This window comes from Salvelinus alpinus, chromosome 31 (genome assembly GCF_045679555.1).
Source record: "Salvelinus alpinus chromosome 31, SLU_Salpinus.1, whole genome shotgun sequence".
Taxonomy (NCBI): Eukaryota; Metazoa; Chordata; class Actinopteri; order Salmoniformes; family Salmonidae; genus Salvelinus; species Salvelinus alpinus.
The window spans coordinates 10,539,401-10,557,627 of NC_092116.1; the positions used below are offsets into that span (position 1 = coordinate 10,539,401).

General features: G+C 44.7%; 1 protein-coding gene across 5 annotated transcripts in view; it reads left to right on the forward strand.

Moving 5' to 3' along the window:
• Nucleotides 1-1,692: 1,692 nt before the first annotated feature.
• Nucleotides 1,693-18,227, forward strand: part of LOC139561904 (ATP-dependent RNA helicase DHX15-like) — a 32,977-nt gene continuing 16,442 nt past the window's right edge. For 2 of the 5 annotated variants that reach the window (XM_071379316.1, XM_071379320.1), the window contains exons 1-6: nt 1,939-2,477; nt 3,918-4,215; nt 4,964-5,157; nt 5,454-5,613; nt 7,714-7,932; nt 14,541-14,708. In XM_071379316.1, coding sequence (XP_071235417.1) covers nt 2,443-2,477; nt 3,918-4,215; nt 4,964-5,157; nt 5,454-5,613; nt 7,714-7,932; nt 14,541-14,708 — 1,074 coding nt within the window. In that variant the 5' untranslated portion in view covers nt 1,939-2,442. Of the gene's footprint in view, nt 1,912-1,937; nt 2,482-3,917; nt 4,216-4,963; nt 5,158-5,453; nt 5,614-7,713; nt 7,933-14,540; nt 14,709-18,227 lie in introns of those variants that run through there. The other 3 variants (XM_071379317.1, XR_011672241.1, XM_071379319.1) reach the window with 3 other exon arrangements.

Here is an 18,227-nt window from a genome sequence, read left to right on the forward strand (position 1 = left end):
ACAAAAAATAACATTAGTGAGATGCAGATAAAATGAAAAGATGCTGGAGGAGTGCTTGATGCCATCTGTCAAGCATGGTGGAGGCAATGTGATGGTCTGGGGGTGCTTTGGTGGTGGTAAAGTAGGAGATTTGTACAGGGTAAAAGGGATCTTGACGAAGGAAGGCTATCACTTTTTTGCAACGCCATGCCATACCCTGTGGACGGCTCTTAATTGGAGCCAATTTCCTCCTACAACAGGACAATGACCCAAAGCACAGCTTCAAACTATGCAAGAACTATTTAGGGAAGAAGCAGTCAGTTGGTATTCTGTCTATAATGGAGTGGCCATAATAGTCACCGGATCTCAACCCTATTGAGCTGTTGTGGGAGCAGTTTGACCATAAGAAGTGCCCATCAAGCCAATCCAATTTGTGGGAGGTGCTTCAGGAAGCATGGGGTGAAATCTCTTCAGATTATCTCAACAAATTGACAACTAGAATGCCAAAGGTCTGCAAGGCTGTAATTGCTGCAAATGGAGGATTCTTTGACGAAAGCAACATTTGAAGGACACTACTATTTCAATTAAAAATCGTTATTTATAACCTTGTCAACGTCTTGACTATATTTCCTATTAATTTTGCGACTCATTTCATGTATGTTTTCATGGAAAAAAAGAACATTTCTAAGTGACCACAAACTTTTGAACGGTAGTGTATATAACTTTTTCTAAATGAGAAAATATTAGATCAACTTACTTCTACTTCAAGTTACACTATTCGATGTGCACATGGCATTTACCTCCTCTACTTGACTTTTTATTGATTCTATTCTGTGAGGTCAAAGTCAAAAATGTGGGTGAATGACTAAACGGCTGTGGTGCAAAACTATGAACAAGTTGTAGATCTTGAAAATCTGAAATAACTATTTTAAACAATACCTGTTTACTGTCGATTGGAAATAATAATTATTCATAGCTTATACAGTTACTTGATGTTTCAAGTGCAGCTTTGCAATCCATTCATCTTGATATTATTGAGAGGTTGTTTCCATTCAGGTTGCATGCTATTGTCCCTTTTCACAGTGAAATAACAGGGCTATTCTTTCCTGTGTCGGTGTTGGTCCTCTGTCTGTCAGCAGCTCTGTTTGGCAGACCTATTTCACACACAATTGGACTGTTATTTAATTGCCTGTGAAAGAAAGGGAGAAAAAGACCTGATATTTTAAATTAGCCTTGGATAAAGAGCATTAGTAAGGCTTTGTTATAACGTTGACTTCTCCTTCCCTATCACCATCAATCCCTGGTTACAAGCAATGAGCCATTTGCCATTACAAAGCTTGTTAGGAATGTCCAGGCTGTGTAATTACCTGTGTCAACGGCAATGATCGTCTCCAGTGTCAGCTGATTCATCACTACATAATCTTATAGGTTGAAACATTTAAGAAATCTCTTGGAAGAGAGGTGTATACATTGAAAATGTTTGTCAAATGTTCTTGAAAGATTGACATGGCTTGAAATAATCACTTACATCCAGAATGTGCATAATGTGGCTGTCTTGCAATAACAAACACTTTGACAGCCCTCTATACATATTTGTCGTATAATGTTATTTATAAAATGTTTGGCTTTGGGATGAATTCTACAACTGAGTTTCACCATCGGAATCGGTCAATGTTGGTATTGCACATGGACCCTCTTTTTTTTTATGTATTAGGTGGAGGCTGAGTTTGGTGCAAGCCACAACATCCCCCAGACAGCTAACAACTGACTCCACGTCCACGGCAGCAGCTGTCCTTTACAGTTCCCCGTGGCGCAAATATTTAAGTCGCAATATTTTGCTAATATAAAAACGTTATTTAATGTATCTGGCTCGACGAAACTCACGCTAAATTGCTGTTTTTCTGTCATTTACGCAGAGATATTAATGATGAGGTAAGTGCTTCCGGTCGCCATACTTGTGGTGCTTAACAATAGCAGCAGCACAGATAGAACGATTGGATAGGACCGATTTCTAAATATATTTGGCAGAAGTGTGCAGAAATTGTATGGCATTGACCTACTTTTGTTCCTTATTGTGGATAGCTATTTATGTGTAGGAAAAAAAGTATGTCTAAACGACATCGGTTGGGTTTGGTTGATTATTGTTATTCATCGAGTAAAAAGAGAGTCTTCTGATGGGTGTGTATAGGGAATAATAGGGAGAGGATCCTTTGTTTTCGTGTTTCATGGGCACTGCAGTGCAGAAGGTTTTTTGGCTACAGCTAACGTCTTTCGCATGCTATCTAGCTAGATAAAATGTAAATGGCGAAGGGACAGGTCGTGCATGCGGAGAAAAAGTATTCTAGCCTAGTTACGCTAGTTAGCTATCTAGTATTTTAAATAAACACGCAGTATAAGCTAACATAGTTAGGAAGCTCCTAAACCAGGCTAACGTTACAGAACAGTGCAAAAGATGCATCATTCATGCACGTGGGTTGCCTACTGCGCGTGGCCATAAGGTAGGTAGGTAACTTAGGTGTGTAGATAGCTAGTTAGCATCCAGTCTGTAGTATTGCTAATGCTAGCTAGACCGCTATCATGGCAAGTTAATAATGTTAACTAGTTATATTAGCTAACTATATTATTTGTGTTTTTAAACAATAAATGTAAGTGGCTAGCTGACATGCTTTAGGTTTGTTTTGATTGAAACTAGCCGAAAAGCCGTTTCTGTCCATTGGGTATGCCAGCAGCATACCACCCTGCATCCATTACACTGCTGGCTTACTTCTGAAGCTAAGCAGGGTTGGTCCAGGTCAGTCCCTGGATGGGAGACCAGATGCTGCTGGAAGTGGTGTTGGAGACCCAGTAGGAGGCACCCGTTCCCCTGGTCTAAGAAAAATATCCCAAATGCCCCAGGGCAGTGATTGGGGACGTTAAACGGGTGTCTTGACTCTTTTTGGTCACTGACGATCCCATGGCACTTATTGTAAGAGTAGGGGTGTTAACCCTGGTGTTCTGGCTAAATGCCCAATTTGGCCTTCATACCATCATCTCCAGTTTACAATTGGCTCATTCATCCCCCTCCTCTCCCCTGTAACTATTCCCAAGGTCGTTGCTGTAAATGAGAATGTGTTCTCAGTCAACTTACCTTGTAAAATATGTGTTAAAGAAACATAACGCACTGTTAACTAGCTAAGTCACAGACTTGATACATTTCTATAATACTTTATATAATCCCTAGCTATATAAAATGTCTCATTTGTATATAATCCGATGATTCAGTTGTCAGTGGACATCAACGTGGTGCTGAAACACATGGCCAACTTTGTCAGAACAAGATTCATTCATTAATTAAGTCCTTTGCAATAATTGGGTACTGAAATGTCAACATTCTAGGCCCATAAGAACATGACATGAGTTCTGAAGGGTCAGCTGGTGTATGTATGTACCCAAGCCAACATGATGTCCTACATTGCTAAGACCAGTTTTAGCTTTTTGCCAATTCTTCAAATGGAGTCTTCAACATTGGTCTGGTCAAGGAAGGAAATTCAATACTTTGGTTCTGGGGTGCAGACGTGTTGTAGCATAATAAAAAGGAAATAAAGATATCACCCATTTGTAAAAGGAAAGTGTTCCCCTTTTGACTTTTGATATTTTAGCCTATTAATTTCTTTATTAATGTGACCTTTGCATGCAACACTTGATTACATCCTTCTGCAGCGTGAAAGGGAAATGCGCAGTAACCTTTTCATGTTATTTGAGGAAAAGGACATGACATAGCCGAACCGCGGCACATTGTAGGATCTGAGCTGTCCTATTTCTGTGTTGGTTGTTGGGTTCATTCCATTTTGGAATGGTGATGGGAAAAGAGACGGGAATGGGGCCTGGCCGATATATATATAAAAAAAAGAAGCTTTGTCTAGTCTGTCACACTACTCACATTCATGCCTCAACCACAGGCGAGACCGCGACAGGGACCGCGACGAGCGGTCGAGGGACAGAGACCGGGATGTCAAGCCCTCTGGCATGGCCCTGAACCCGGCTGTTGGCAGCGCAGGCCTCTCCCACAAGCAGACGGCCATGCAGCAGCAGATCAACCCGTTCACCAACCTGCCCCACACGCCGCGTTACTACGAGATCCTGAAGAAGAGGCTGCAGCTGCCAGTGTGGGAGTACAAGGAGCGCTTCAACGACATTCTGGGACGCCACCAGAGCTTCGTGCTCGTCGGAGAGACGGGCTCCGGCAAGACCACGCAGGTAAGCTGGACAAGGGGTAGAGGCTTTACATTAATGTGGTGAGACGGAATGTATCTATTCGTTGTTCTCCAAGCAATATATCATTGTATTCACGAACAAACAGTAACACAGCCGAGAAAAGACAACTGATAACTCAATACTGTTTCCTATGAGATTCCTTGTTGCCCTCACACACTCTCCCGTTATTTTCAAAATAATCCTGTTGCTGTGACTCATCTCCTTTTCCCCCCATCTTGATTTGTTGAAATGTTAAATGCAGAGTGTGTTTCCCTTCCCCGTAGCAAAGAGGTTGGTTGCCACTAACGGGCACTCATCCGAGCACAAGGCTAATCCGGCAGAAGAAACAGTTTCTAACTTTAGGCTGCTCTTAGCAGGTCCCCTCGTCTTTTGAACAGTGAGCGGGGGGATCCCCACCGGGAGTGCCTATCAGCAGAAAGCTGGCAGACTGTCTAATACAAGCTATCATCTCAACTTCTCTGGAGCTCGCAGTTGATTATCAGAGAGTGGAAGTGATCGGGGATGGTGGCATGGGGTTTACAGACAGGAACTGGCAGTTTTATTCTTTGCTCTCCAAAACATCCATGCTATCATTCATTTTTTTGACTCAAAGCTATCTTCAGTGCCATTTTATAAAGCGCTTTTGAGTGGTATTGGTTTGGTTGCTGATTTGTGTAAGGTCAAGGGGTTGTAAAAGTGAGTGTGGTTGAGTAACTTCTTCCTCTCTCCATCTCCCCCTCTCCCTCCTTAGATCCCGCAGTGGTGTGTGGACATGGTGAAGGGGTTGGGCGGACCTAAGAAGGCAGTGGCCTGTACCCAGCCCAGGAGGGTGGCAGCCATGAGCGTGGCCCAGAGGGTGGCCGACGAGATGGACGTAATGCTGGGCCAGGAGGTCGGTTACTCCATTCGATTTGAGGACTGCAGCTCGGCCAAGACCTTCCTCAAGTAAGTGCCAGTCTCTACTGAAGTTGAACTGCCAAAAAAACTGTTTTATTTCACTGGGGTTTAGTGGGGCGCTTCGTAGGATATGTTTTCCGTTGAAAAATGTATTGCTATCTGAACATTTAGCATGTTCAGATAGTACCTCCCTGTTTTTCGCTGTTAGCAAAAAAAAGTTAGATTTCAAATATTCTTTACAAGAGAGAACTGGCTAATTTGGCAGTACACAGTTAGTAGTTAAATTGTTCGATGAAAATGTCCACTTTAAAGACTTACCCATTGTGTTTCCTCCCTCGGTGCAGGTACATGACAGACGGTATGTTGCTGCGGGAGGCCATGAACGACCCTCTGCTGGAGCGCTACGGCGTCGTCATCCTGGACGAGGCCCACGAGAGAACGCTTGCCACAGACATCCTCATGGGCGTCCTCAAAGAGGTGGTCCGACAGAGGTCAGACCTCAAGGTACACGTCAAATCCCCATACCCCTGGGTGCAATGTACTGAACCTTGCAGGTAGAAATGTCCTGAACAGAGCTGACCTTATTTGTTCTTGACTTTACTTGTCAGAGGAGCATGTCAGTTCTATGGTGTGTTTCTATCTAAATGTTTCCTAACTTTGTGCACCACTTGAAAGCGATCTGATCCGTGCCAGGTGAATGCAACCCTGGCCGTGCCAACAGTTTCCACTCGCCAGTCTACATTCCACAGCATCTCATAGAGTCATGCCACAGAGTTTCTAAATCCAAAGGTGGAAAAAACGTTTTTATGGTTTGAGAAGTCAATGATAGAAGTGAAAAATTCTTCCTTATTTGTTCATTTTCTCAATTTCTAAAGGCAGAACCTATATTCGAGCCAATGTCTCAAGTAGCTGAACCTGTCGTTACTACAACCTTGTGAAAGTGACAAATTGACACGTTTTCATTTGAATCAAAAACAACTTTATATCGGAAGAGTGCCTTTGATTTAACGGCCGCAGTTCGACACAACCTGCAGACCTATGACGTGTTTCTGCGCATGAGCTTAGCTAGCTAACTAACGTCACCATGACATCGCCTACAAGCGATCAGGGATTTCTATTGGAGAAGCAGTTTCTGCTGTGTTCTTTACTGCTTCTCAAAGCCCTGTACCGTCTGATCCTCATGTCTTCTCCTCAGCTCACTCTCCTAGAATCAAATCCTACCTCCGACCTAGTCCTCTATCCTACACGAGAGCCTGCCTCTCTGTGTGCACACACCTGGTTGTGTACACACACACTCAATTATTACTCCACCCCCCACCCTAAAAATCCTCAGTGTGGCAGTCTCTCCACGGGCTGACTGCTGTGTGTCTATTGAGGAAAAGACAAACGTCAGCCATTCAGCTCAGAAATGCACGGCGAGTCTCCTCTGCGGCAGCACTGAGATTGCTGCCCGGGTCAGCCCATTTAAGAGAATCAGACAGGGATGGGTGGGGTGGGGGTTCAGTTTTTATAGGCCGAATGTGCCGGACACAATTCTCATAAAACAGATGGGTAATGACTAGTTGTTGTCAGGGACGGCATCAAAGGTTACACACGTGTTCAGGGACTTTTAAATAAGGTATAGGTTAGTGGCAATGATCTTACCGGCCCTGCTCATGTCCCTCTTCCCAATCTCCCCCCTCTCCCAAATTTGAAGTGTAATTTGCCTTGATTAAGAGGAATTATAATGTCTTGTTATGCGTAAAGCGAAGTAGCGCATAGAACGTGGACCGAAATATTTGAGAGTGAAAATGGGAGAGCAGAGAGGCGCGCCGCCCACCATCAGAATTTTAATGTGCTTAATGGGCCCTAAGGGAGAACATGGTGTGCCCGCGAGACTTATCCGGGCAGTGAGCGTTGTGATCCTCATGGGTCAGGGGCTCTGTCCTCCTGTGATATGTCCACCATTTTGTTTCCTCTCACTTGGCCAGGGTCCAATCTACACTCTCTTTTTGGCTCACGCCCACTTCCTATTCTCCTGCATAGAGGGTATCTATTACGTTTCCTATTTGTTTTTTTAACGGTTTTTGCCTTGTCATTATGGGGTATTGTGTGTAGATTGATGATCATTATTGTTTATTTAATACATTTTAGAATAAGGCTGTAACATAACAAAATGTGGGGAAAGTCCAGGGGTCTGAATACTTTCCCAATGTACTGTATGTTCTACCTCCTAGGCCTTATCCATTTCATCAGTCACATGTGTCGACTATCACTCTTAACTCCCCTGTGGTGAGGCTACACCAGACCCTACCATTCGTCAACTCCTAAATACTCCTACCTTAACCTTTATCTACCTACACTATACTATCGTCGCTGTCCCCTGGTTATATGTAAGCTCCTCTCTTCACAGTATTGCTCCTGCTAAAAGCTGCTGTTTCAGGTTGCCCTTAGACACTGATCTAAGATAACGCTAATCAGAATCTGAACCATTAGGCCAAACTATAATCTAGAACTCTGATCAGTGTCTAGGGGCAACTTCATCCTATAGCATCATATAACCCCATCGGCAGCCATTTTCTCTTCCCAGTCCACCTCTCACCACCCTGTCTTTTGTCTCATCAGGTCATCGTCATGAGCGCCACGCTGGATGCCGGCAAGTTCCAGGTGTACTTTGACAGCTGTCCACTGCTGACCATCCCGGGACGCACGCACCCGGTAGAGATCTTCTACACGCCGGAGCCCGAGAGGGACTACCTGGAGGCAGCCATCCGCACCGTTATCCAGATCCACATGTGTGAAGAGGAGGAGGGTGACTGTCTGCTCTTCCTCACTGGACAAGAGGTAGGCCCTTTTCTGCCACCATTCCAGCTTTTCGCACGCACACGACCGAGATGATCAAAGATGAATAGAGATATTGAATGCATGTGGCCTTTCCTGTTTGGAACATTACCCTGGTAAGAGGGAAAAAAAGACAATGTCCCAGATTTTGCCTGCCCCATGAATCCTTGAAATTTCACTCCTAAAAATGTTGTATACTAATGTGTAATGGAGGGCGAGGTTTATGCCCATAATGATGAATTTGGTCACAGCTGGGCGGGCACACGCCTGCCTGCCTTCCCCCAGAAACATCTGTCTGCCTCCCAGTTCACGAGTGGGAGAGGCAGCCTGTCTCAGGGCTCAGCAGTGCCACACTATTATTCTCACCATTCTCTCCCTACGTAATGTAACAGTTCGTGTAGCTTATGGTTGTGACATGAGAACTAATTACGTGAGGTTTGTATGATTGCAACCCTAGACTGAGTTTAAAGGGATACTTGGAAATTTTGGCAAGGAAACCCTTTATCTACTTCCTCAGAGTCAGATTAACTTGTGGATACCAATTGTATGTCTGGGCTCCCGAGTGGTGCAGTGGTCAAAGGCATTGCATCTCCGTGCAAGAGGCGTCACTACAGTCCCTGGTTCGAATCCAGGGCGAATCATATCCGGCCGTGATTGGGAGTCCCATAGGGAGGCGCCCAATTGGCCCAGCGTCGTCCGGGTTTGGCCGGGGTAGGCACTCATTGTAAATAAGAATTTGTTCTTAACTGACTTGCCTAGTTAAATAAAAAAAGATGTCTCTGTGTCCAGTTTGAAAGAAGTTAGAGGTAGTTTTGCCAGCCAAGGCTAACTAGCAATAGCACAATGACTGGAAGTCTATGGGAACAGTTAGTTAGCAATTGCGCTAACGCTACTTAGCAACTTTCTTCAAACTGCATGCAGAGAAATACAAATGGTATCCACAAGTTCATCTGACTCTGGGGAAGTAGGCTAGATAAATCTCTAAGTATCCTTTATGACCGAGCTTGAATGTTAATGTGCCTGGAGCTTCTCATTTTGAATGTATGGATTCCCTTACGTTAGCGCCACGTCATCATCCAGCGTAGCCATCTTTAAAAATAAATCATATCTGCCGAGGGCTCACCCAGTCAGATAATATGGCAGCCTATTCATTAACGGCAGTCATTTGTCATTCATCGGCGGGACGGCACTACCGCGCACCTACATCCGTTTTCATTTGCAGATGCCGGATCGATGCCTGGTTCGTTATGTTAGGGATGAAGTCACGGAGGAGCATTGTATTTGAAGTGGTATCCTTCAGATTAGATTAGTGGTGTTCCAGCCACTCGAACAGCCAGGGAACAGCATTGGCCTCCCCTCTTTGAATGTGCAGAGGAGAAGAGATTCTTTGCGGGAAATGCGTTAAACATTGTTTAGAGGTGGACAACGTCTCTTGCTGAGTATCCACCCCCATTCCCACCTCCCCTAGCTCAATAACGCTGAACGCGTCGAGGTGTCAGGCTACCGAGGCAAAGCAAGCAGTGCAGTCAGCGAGCACTCCCACGGCGAGTTCATTAACACTTTCCTAATTGGGTTAAAGAAGTCAATGTGAGGTAGCTCTGGAGGAGATGGGCGTTAAAATAGTGCCTCCCCGGAGCGCATCTCAACCTCTCGTCGTCCCGCAACTTTGATGTTGACTAATGATCGGGTACGCAGATCTACAACGTAGTTCTGTCTTTGAGGTAAAGCTGTTTTAATTTATGACAAATGAAAAGCGAAGGCGGCGGATTTCTTTCCCTCCCAAGTATTTGGGGGAGATTGTCTGTTTTTTAATGGTTCGCGGCAGGGACAAACTCAAACTCCCCAAAAAAGAGAGGCAAAACTTATCACAGCTGCCTCGCCCTGATAAGTCCCACCATTTAAGCTGCCCCCTCAGCGGTTCACTTCAAAACGTAAAGATTCGCCCGGGCCTCTGCTAATTAAGTGGACCGAGGCGAGTGCCTAATTGAGTCTGGTTAGGTGCCTGGTGCTCCACCGCATCGCTCCTGGGGTCGCGTGGGCCGGCTGGTGTGCAGGTTCTCACAGTTGGCTGGCCGCCCCGCTGTGCACGCGCTCCATTTCTCTTCAGGCACTGGCACACCAGCTCAATCCCGGCGCCTTGGCAACGGCGTCCACTTTTCATGACAGCTGCTGCATCCAGAGGGTTGATGGTCTATTAATACCCAGGCTAATTTTACCAATCTATTCATTACTCTTTTCCACTCTAACTTGTCAACGTGTTGATTACATGGCCATCGGTGGGATGGATTTGACTTGTGTAGTGAGTGAACACAGCAGGGAAAAATTGGGCTAGGAATGCATTACTGTCTGCAAACAAAGTCCACAAACACACAGAGAAATCCTAGCTGAGGCTCCCTATGTTTTTGTGTTTTACTCAATCGGGGCAAAGCCTGGCCAGTGCTTACCCTGAGTAAAGTAAATGCCACGTAAAGAGTAAACGCTCCAGGTCAAAGGAGAGCATCTGTTCTACTGGGTATCTCTAGGTTGCAGTCAGTGTCACATTGTGGCTTTGGTATTACTATCAAATATGGTTCCCATAATTTCAGAATACACCAAGCCCCTATACCCCTTTCTGCCCCAGCCCCCTTCTCCTTCTCGCACTCCAAATAAACATTTATTTTAATCTGTAAGTGCTAATTGTCACGTGACCCTCAACCAAACTATAGAAGGAGCTGCACAGCTCCCTAGGGCCTGAAGGTGGAGCAACAGCACAGGCTGTGGCCGTTTACATGTTGGTGTTCTTGTTTAAAGGGAAGATTGCAGAATTAGGTTTCTTTTAAACATTCTGATTGGTTTCATCCTTCCAACTAAAAGTCCCAATACGACATATCAATTTTAAGTGTTTTGAAAAAGTGATGTCAAGAGAAGAACACACAACAGGAGTGAAGTCACTGTCCACATAAGACGGTAAAGACCCACATCATAGAGTCGTCATTGTTTTTGAAAAAATATTTTGGCACTCTGAATAAAGCCAACTTATCATCTGACCATATCCTGTGATTTCTTTATTCTATATCAGATAAAAAAAAGTGTTTTTTAATCACTTTTACAGCACACAGACTTTTAGCATGGCCCCTTTTACACCCATATTACCTACCCACTAACAGCTTTGAAACATCAAAGTATTCAGATCCCTTCACTTTTTCCACATTTTGTTGCATTACAGCCGTATTCTAAAATGAATTAAGTAAAACATTATCCTCATCAATCTACACACCCCATACTGACAAAGCAAAAACAGGTTTTTAGAAACAGGTTTTTAGAAATGTTTGCAAATGTATAAAAAAAACTTTGCTATGAGACTCGAAATTGAGCATCCAGTTTCCATTGATGATTCTTGAGATGTTTATACAACTTGGAGTCCACCTGTGGTAAATTCAATTGATTGGACATGATTTGGAAAGACACATACCTGTCTATAAAAGTTCCCACAGTTGACTGTGCATGTCAGAACAAAACCCAAACCATGAGGTTGAAGGAATTGTCCGTAGAGCTCCGAGACAGGATTGTGTCGAGGCCCAGATCTGGGGAAGGCTACCAATTTTTTTTCTTCATAATTGAAGGTCCCCATGAACACAGTGGCCTCCATCATTCTTAAATGGAAGAAGTTTGGAACCACCCCAAGACTCTTTGGAACCACCAAACTGAGCAATCGGGGGAGAAGTGCCTTGGTCAGGGAGGTGACCAAGAACCCGATGGTCACTCTGACAGAGTTTCTGTGGAGAACCTTCCAGAAGGACAACCATCTTTGAAACACTCCACCAATCAGGCCTTTATTGTAGAGTGGCCAGACGGAAGCCACTCCTCAGTAAAAGGCACATGACAGCCCACTTGGAGTTTGCCAAAAGGCAGCTAAAGGACTCTCAGACCATGAGAAACAAGATTCTCTAGTCTGGTGAAAGATTGAACTCTTTGGCCTGAATGCCAAGCGTCACGTCTGGAGGAAACCTGTCACCGTCCCTACGGTGAAGCATGGTGGTGGCAGCATCATGCTGTGGGGATGTTTTTCAGCTGCAGTGACTGGGAGACTAATCAGGATTGAGGGAAATGTGAACGGAGCAAAGTACAGAGAGATCCTTGATGAAAACCTGCTCCAGAGCGCTCAGGACCTCAGACCGGGGCCAAGGTTCCCTAAGCCTAAGCACACAGCCAAGACAACAAAGGAATGGCTTTGGGACAAGTCTCAATGTCCTTGAGGGGCCCAGCCAGAGCCTGGACTTGAACCCGATCGAACATCTTTGGAGAGACCTAAAAATAGCTTTGCAGCGAAGCTCCCCATCCAACCTGACAGAGCTTGAGAGGGTCTGCAGAGAGGAATGGGAGAAACTCCCCAAATACAGGTGTGCCAAGCTTGTAGCGTCATACCCAAGAAGACTTGAGGCTGTAATCGCTGCCAAAGGTGCTTCAACAAAGTACTGATTAAAGGGTCTGAATACCTATGTAAATTTGCTATTTTACCTGATTTTTGCTGCTTTGTCATTATGGGGTATTGTGTGTAGATTTGATAAGGGGGAAAACAATTAATTCCATTTTAGAATAAGGCTGGAACTTAACAAAATGTAGCATAAGTCAAGGTGTCTGAATACTTTACAAATGCACTGTATTAGCAGTTCAGCACATCAACATTTATTGTACTGTTACACAAAATCAAAATAAACCTTTACCATCATAGTAGACATTGAACATCTATAACCAAACTGTTGTTGGGTGATGGTAGCTATAGCTAGCCACATGCTAACCTGAGTACTAACGTTACTAGCAGTAGTAATAGTAAATCCTGGTGTAATGGCTAACACAAACATCAGACACCATGATATCCTGCAAGTTACAGTTGAAGTCGGAAGTTTACATACACCTTAGCCAAATACATTCTAACTCAGTTTTTCACAATTCCGGACATTTAATCTAGTAAAAATTCCCTGTCTTAGGTCAGTTAGGATCACCACTTTATTTTAAGAATGTGAAATGTCAGAATAATAGTAGAGAGAATAGTAGAGAGAATAAGTTTTTATTACTTTCATCACATTCCCAGTGGGTCAGAAGTTTACACACACTCAATTAGTATTTGGTAGCATTGTCTTTAAATTGTTTAACTTGGGTCAAATGTTTCGGGTAGAATATGTTGGGTGAATTTTGGCCCATTCCTCCTGACAGAGCTTGTGTAACTGAGTCAGGTTTCTAGGCCTCCTTGCTCGCACATGCTTTTTCAGTTCTGCCCACAAGTTTTCAATAGGATTCAGGTCAGGGCTTTGTGATGGCCACTCCAATACCTTGACTTTGTTGTCCTTAAGCCATTTTGCCACAACTTTGGAAGTATGCTTGTGGTCATTGTCCATTTGGAAGACCCATTTGCGACCAAGCTTTAACTTCCTGACTGATGTCTTGAAATGTTGCTTCATTATATCCACATAATTTCCTTTCCTCGTGATGCCATCTATTTTGTGAAGTGCACAAAATAGTTAGTTAGTTTTTAAAATAATCTACTAGCAACATAACATGACAAAACACTTTGGGCACTTTAGTACCTACTTTCCCCGATTCGCCTCTATCACCGAAGCCACCAGTAGGCTGTTCCTCTCTTGACGTCAAAGCCGCAATGTGTTGTTGGTATGAGTTAATACATTTAATTCAAATTGCGAAAATAGAAGTGTATAAAAAAAAAAAAAATGTTTTGCATGAAGACTGTTTAGCTGTTAGATTTGTGGAATATATATATATATATATCTCGTGCAACCTTTCCTTTAAGTATGGACATGAAAATGGACTTAATCAGGCAGTGGCTATCGCTTCAGTACGTTTTCTGGTCTTTTCATAGCTAACATTGTCCTATGTCTGGAGATGGGGGGAAAAACAAGTGTGGTGTTTAGTGTAGATATTCCAGGAATCATAGACACTTATCAGGCTATATAGTATTATGTAGGCTGTATATAAGCTTGTCACTTAGGGTTCTCGTGGGCATGGTCGATTGCAAAGTAATAGTCTTAATTATTCATGGGCCGTTTACCGATTTGATATGTTGCATTTGCTAACGTCACATTATTGCAGTCCGTACCATGTTGGTTTATTATATTCAGGCTGCCTAGTTCAGTCGGAGTCCTAGCCTTTTGTCGTCTGTCATGTTTTCTTATTCCCCTGGTTGTTAAGTTTCTCTGTCTGGGAGCCCACTGGCTCTATAATGTTCAGCTCCACTAAACTGATCTGCCATGATTTGCCGCTGGTTATGCATCAGTGCAGCATTCTCATTTCACATTTCCCCTACAATATTGCGGTATGGAATAATGAACCGTGTGTGTCTGTGTTCTCCTGATTGCTGCATTTGACAACACAGCCATGGGGAGCTCAACCAAGCACGCGGCAGTCCAGGTTTAATTTCCTCAGTCAGATGGAGAGATGGGCAGAACAAATGTTCTCCTTCTAACCCCGCCTCTCCTCTTCAGACCTTTTTCTCCCCATTGTCTCTCAAGGTGTTATTCAAACCAAGCCCCAGGTTACTGTGTGCCCAAATGCTTGCTCCTCGTCAGCCACCCTTCTTCACCTGCCTGCCCTTTTACTTTTTCCGCTTCATCTTTCAGGAAATCGACGAGGCCTGCAAGCGCATCAAGAGGGACATCGACGACCTGGGACACGACGCGGGGGACATCAAAATCATCCCGTTGTACTCGACGCTCCCGCCCCAGCAGCAACAAAGGATCTTTGAGCCGCCACCACCTCGCAAGCCCAGCGGAGCCATCGGGAGGAAGGTAAATGCCACTCGATTCACTCCTCAGCAGCACAGGGCATCCCAGCAACTCAATATCTCCCTTCCAGAGAGGGAGGGAGTGAAAGTGGGAGAAAGTGAGAGGGCTAAAGGAAGCGAGAAATGCAGAGTGGCAGAGAGACAGGGAAGTAGGTGGGTGGATATGGAGAGGGAGGAGTGGGAGGGGGGGGGGTTAGAAAAACTGTTTTCCCGCTTCAGCTTTGGTGCAGGACTGACTCACACAACATATGCTGCTTTTGTCAGCATATGATTCCCTGCTCTAAAATATAACTGGGGTATTACTCACTCCCTCCATGCCTGAGGAAAGCACTGAAGCCACAGTCTTTTAATCTCTTGCACTCCTCTATTGGTTTTGCACAGCCTCTCTCTCAGAGAACAGAGGCCACAATCATCTGGTCTTCTCAGTGCCAGGGAAAGGCAGCATGCATTACCGGAACTTTGCTCATCTACAAAAGAATGTGTGAACATTCCCCTCTTCTTGTTCCCTTGTCCTTAACTGGTCCCACAGAGCAATGTACGGCCCTTCGACTTCATGTTCCATTATTAATACGGACCGCAAACCTGTCCAGCGTTTTGTTTATGGCTCGGTGTTCAAACGAGCGCACTATAATCACAGCAGTGGAACCACCTGGACGGCCACGCTGTTGGCAAGGATTCTGATGGAATATCAAAACCCTGTCACACCGCCAGTAATTTGCGAACATTTGCCCCAACATCTGACTGGGATTTGATGAATGACTCATTGTGTGCTGCCTACCCAATCGAGGCTGATTTGGCTGTCATTGGAGCCCCAAAAGATTATTGATGACTTATTTGGAATAATGAAGTCACCGCCTGATCATTTTTATATATACACTGCATTCGGAAAGTATTCAGACCCCTTGACTTTTTCCACATTTCGTTACATTAAAGCCTTGTTCTAAAATTGGTGTAATTGTTTTTTCCCTCCCCTCATCAATCTACACACAATACCCCATATTTATTTTGCAAATGTATTAAAAATAAAAAAACTATCACATTTACATTAGTATTCAGACCCTTTACTCAGCACCTTTGGCAGCGATTATAGCCGTGAGTCTTCTTGGGTATGACCCTTTAACCAAGGGACCCTTCATCCAACCTGTATTTGGGGAGTTTCTCCCATTCCTCTCTGCAAATCCTCTCAAGCTCTGTCAGGTTGGATGGGGAGCATTGCTGCACGGCTATTTTCAGATTTCTCCCGAGATGTTCGATCGGGTTCAAGTCTGGGCTCTGGCTGGACCACGCAAGGACATTCAGAGACTTGTCCTAAAGCCACTCCTCCGTTGTCTTGGCTGTGTGCTTAGGGTCGTTGTCTTGTTGGAAGGTGAACCTTGGCCCCAGTCTGAGGTCCTGAGTGCTCTGGAGCAGGTTTTCATCAAGGATCTCTCTGTTCTTTGCTACGTTCATCTTGCCCTCAATCCTGACTAGTCTCCCGGTCCCTGCCACTGAAAAACATCCCCACAGCACCATGCTTCACTGTAGGTATGGTGCCAGGTTTCCTCAAGACGTGACGCTTGGCATTCAGGCCAAAGAGTTCAATCTTGGTTTCATCAGACCAGAGAATCTTGTTTCTCATCGTTTGAGGGTCTTTAGGTGTATTTTGGCAAACTCCAAGTAGGCTGTCATGTGCCTTTTACTGAGGAGTGGCTTCCATCTGGCCACTCTACCATAAAAGCCTGATTGGTGGAGATGGTTCTCCCATCTCCACAGAGGAACTCGATAGCTCTGTCAGAGTGACTCTTGGGTTCTTGGTCACTTCCCTGACCAAGGCCCTTCTCCCCCGATTGCTCGGTTTGGCCGGGCGGCCTGCTCTAGGAAGAGTCTTGGTGGTTCCAAACTTCTTCCATTTAAGAATGATGGAACCCAGTGTGTTCTTGGGGATGTTCAATGCTACAGACATTTTTTGGTAGCCTTCCCCAGATCTGTGCCTCGACATAATCCTGTCTCGGAGCTCTACGGACAATTCCTTCAACCTCATGGCTTGGTTTTTGCTCTGACATGCACAGTCAACTGTGGGACCTTATATAGACAGGTGTGCCTTTCCAAGTCATGTCCAATCAATTGAATTTACCACAGGTAGACTCCAATGAAGTTGTAAAAACATCTCAAGGATGATCAATGGAAACAGGATGCACCTGAGCTCAATTTCGAGTCTCAAAGCAAAGGGTCTGAATTCTTATGTAAATAAGGTATTTCTGTTTTTTGTTTTTAATACATTTGCAAACATTTCTAAAACCCTGTTTTCACTTTGTCGTTATGGGGTGTTGTGTGTAGATTTCTGAGGGGAAAAAAACATATATTTAATCAGTTTTAGAATAAGGCTGTAACGTAACAAAATGTGGGAAAAGTCGAGGGGTCTGAGTACTTTCCGAAGGCAATTCTAGGCAGGCTGCTGTCATCACGTTCCTTTCTACCGCTGCAGTTTGATCCACAGCAGTTTGACAGACCCCTCTTTTCCTGTTGTTCAAGACGAGTCGGATGAAATGCTTGCTCCGGCCTCCCTCGCTCACCCTCCCGGTGTGACATTATTTTATCTCTCTTCTCCACGTGTGTGTGTGTTTTGTGTAAAGGAGGCTCAACAGTTTGGCCTAAGCCAGGGCCTGGGATCATTCCAAAGTTCAAACATCATCCCTGTGTTTGCTTGCGGTGTTCAAAGGGATGTTGACATGAAAGAAGGACACGGGCAGCACAGGGAGTGGTTTGGATGCCTGGTCCCAGGAGACGCCACCTCCACATCTTTGTAGATTGGGGCGGGGTGTTTTGGGTGGTTGGGAGAATTGGTAAGTGGCTGTAAATTTGCATTCAACAATTCTTTGAACACTGAACCTCTTCCCAACATGCACTCTCAGCAGTGCCAGACTCCTGGTGTTTACAGACTGTCTCAACAGCGTGCTACCTCTCAGGTAGTTTTTTTTCATGTTGTCCCCCATACCTGGCCTGAAGGGACTGTCACATGGAGGTGTGCTGGTGTCTGAACTTACATTGCAAACAGGGAGAGTGAGGCTAGAATGACCGTGTAGGTCGCAGTGATCATTGAACACCCTATATGACTTGCTTTCACTCAAATGTCCAGGTTGATGAATATCATCAATTCTGGTCTTTCACTAAGCTCAATTGGTCAAGGGTCTTGAATGTAGCAGTGGTCGCCAATGGCATTTGTCTTGAATGGACAAAAGCATGCACAGAGTGAGTTTGGCCTTCTGTTGTCAGTCTGACGCCGTCAGTGGCTGAGTCTTAGGTGAGATGTCACCCAAGCAAGTCCAAGGAGAGGCAATGAAAGAATTAAGGCTACCAGCCTCTGCTGTGCCGCATGCTAATGGTTGCATTAAGCACTCCCTCCATTAACATAACTTGCTTGCCCGTCATGTCTCCTCAGAAAAGCCACTGATCTCCCATTTTAGAACATTTTAATGATTTAGTGTTGGAGCTTCAATTCACTGTGATTACTAGCAAAGACTTTAATCCCCCCTCTCCCTTTCAA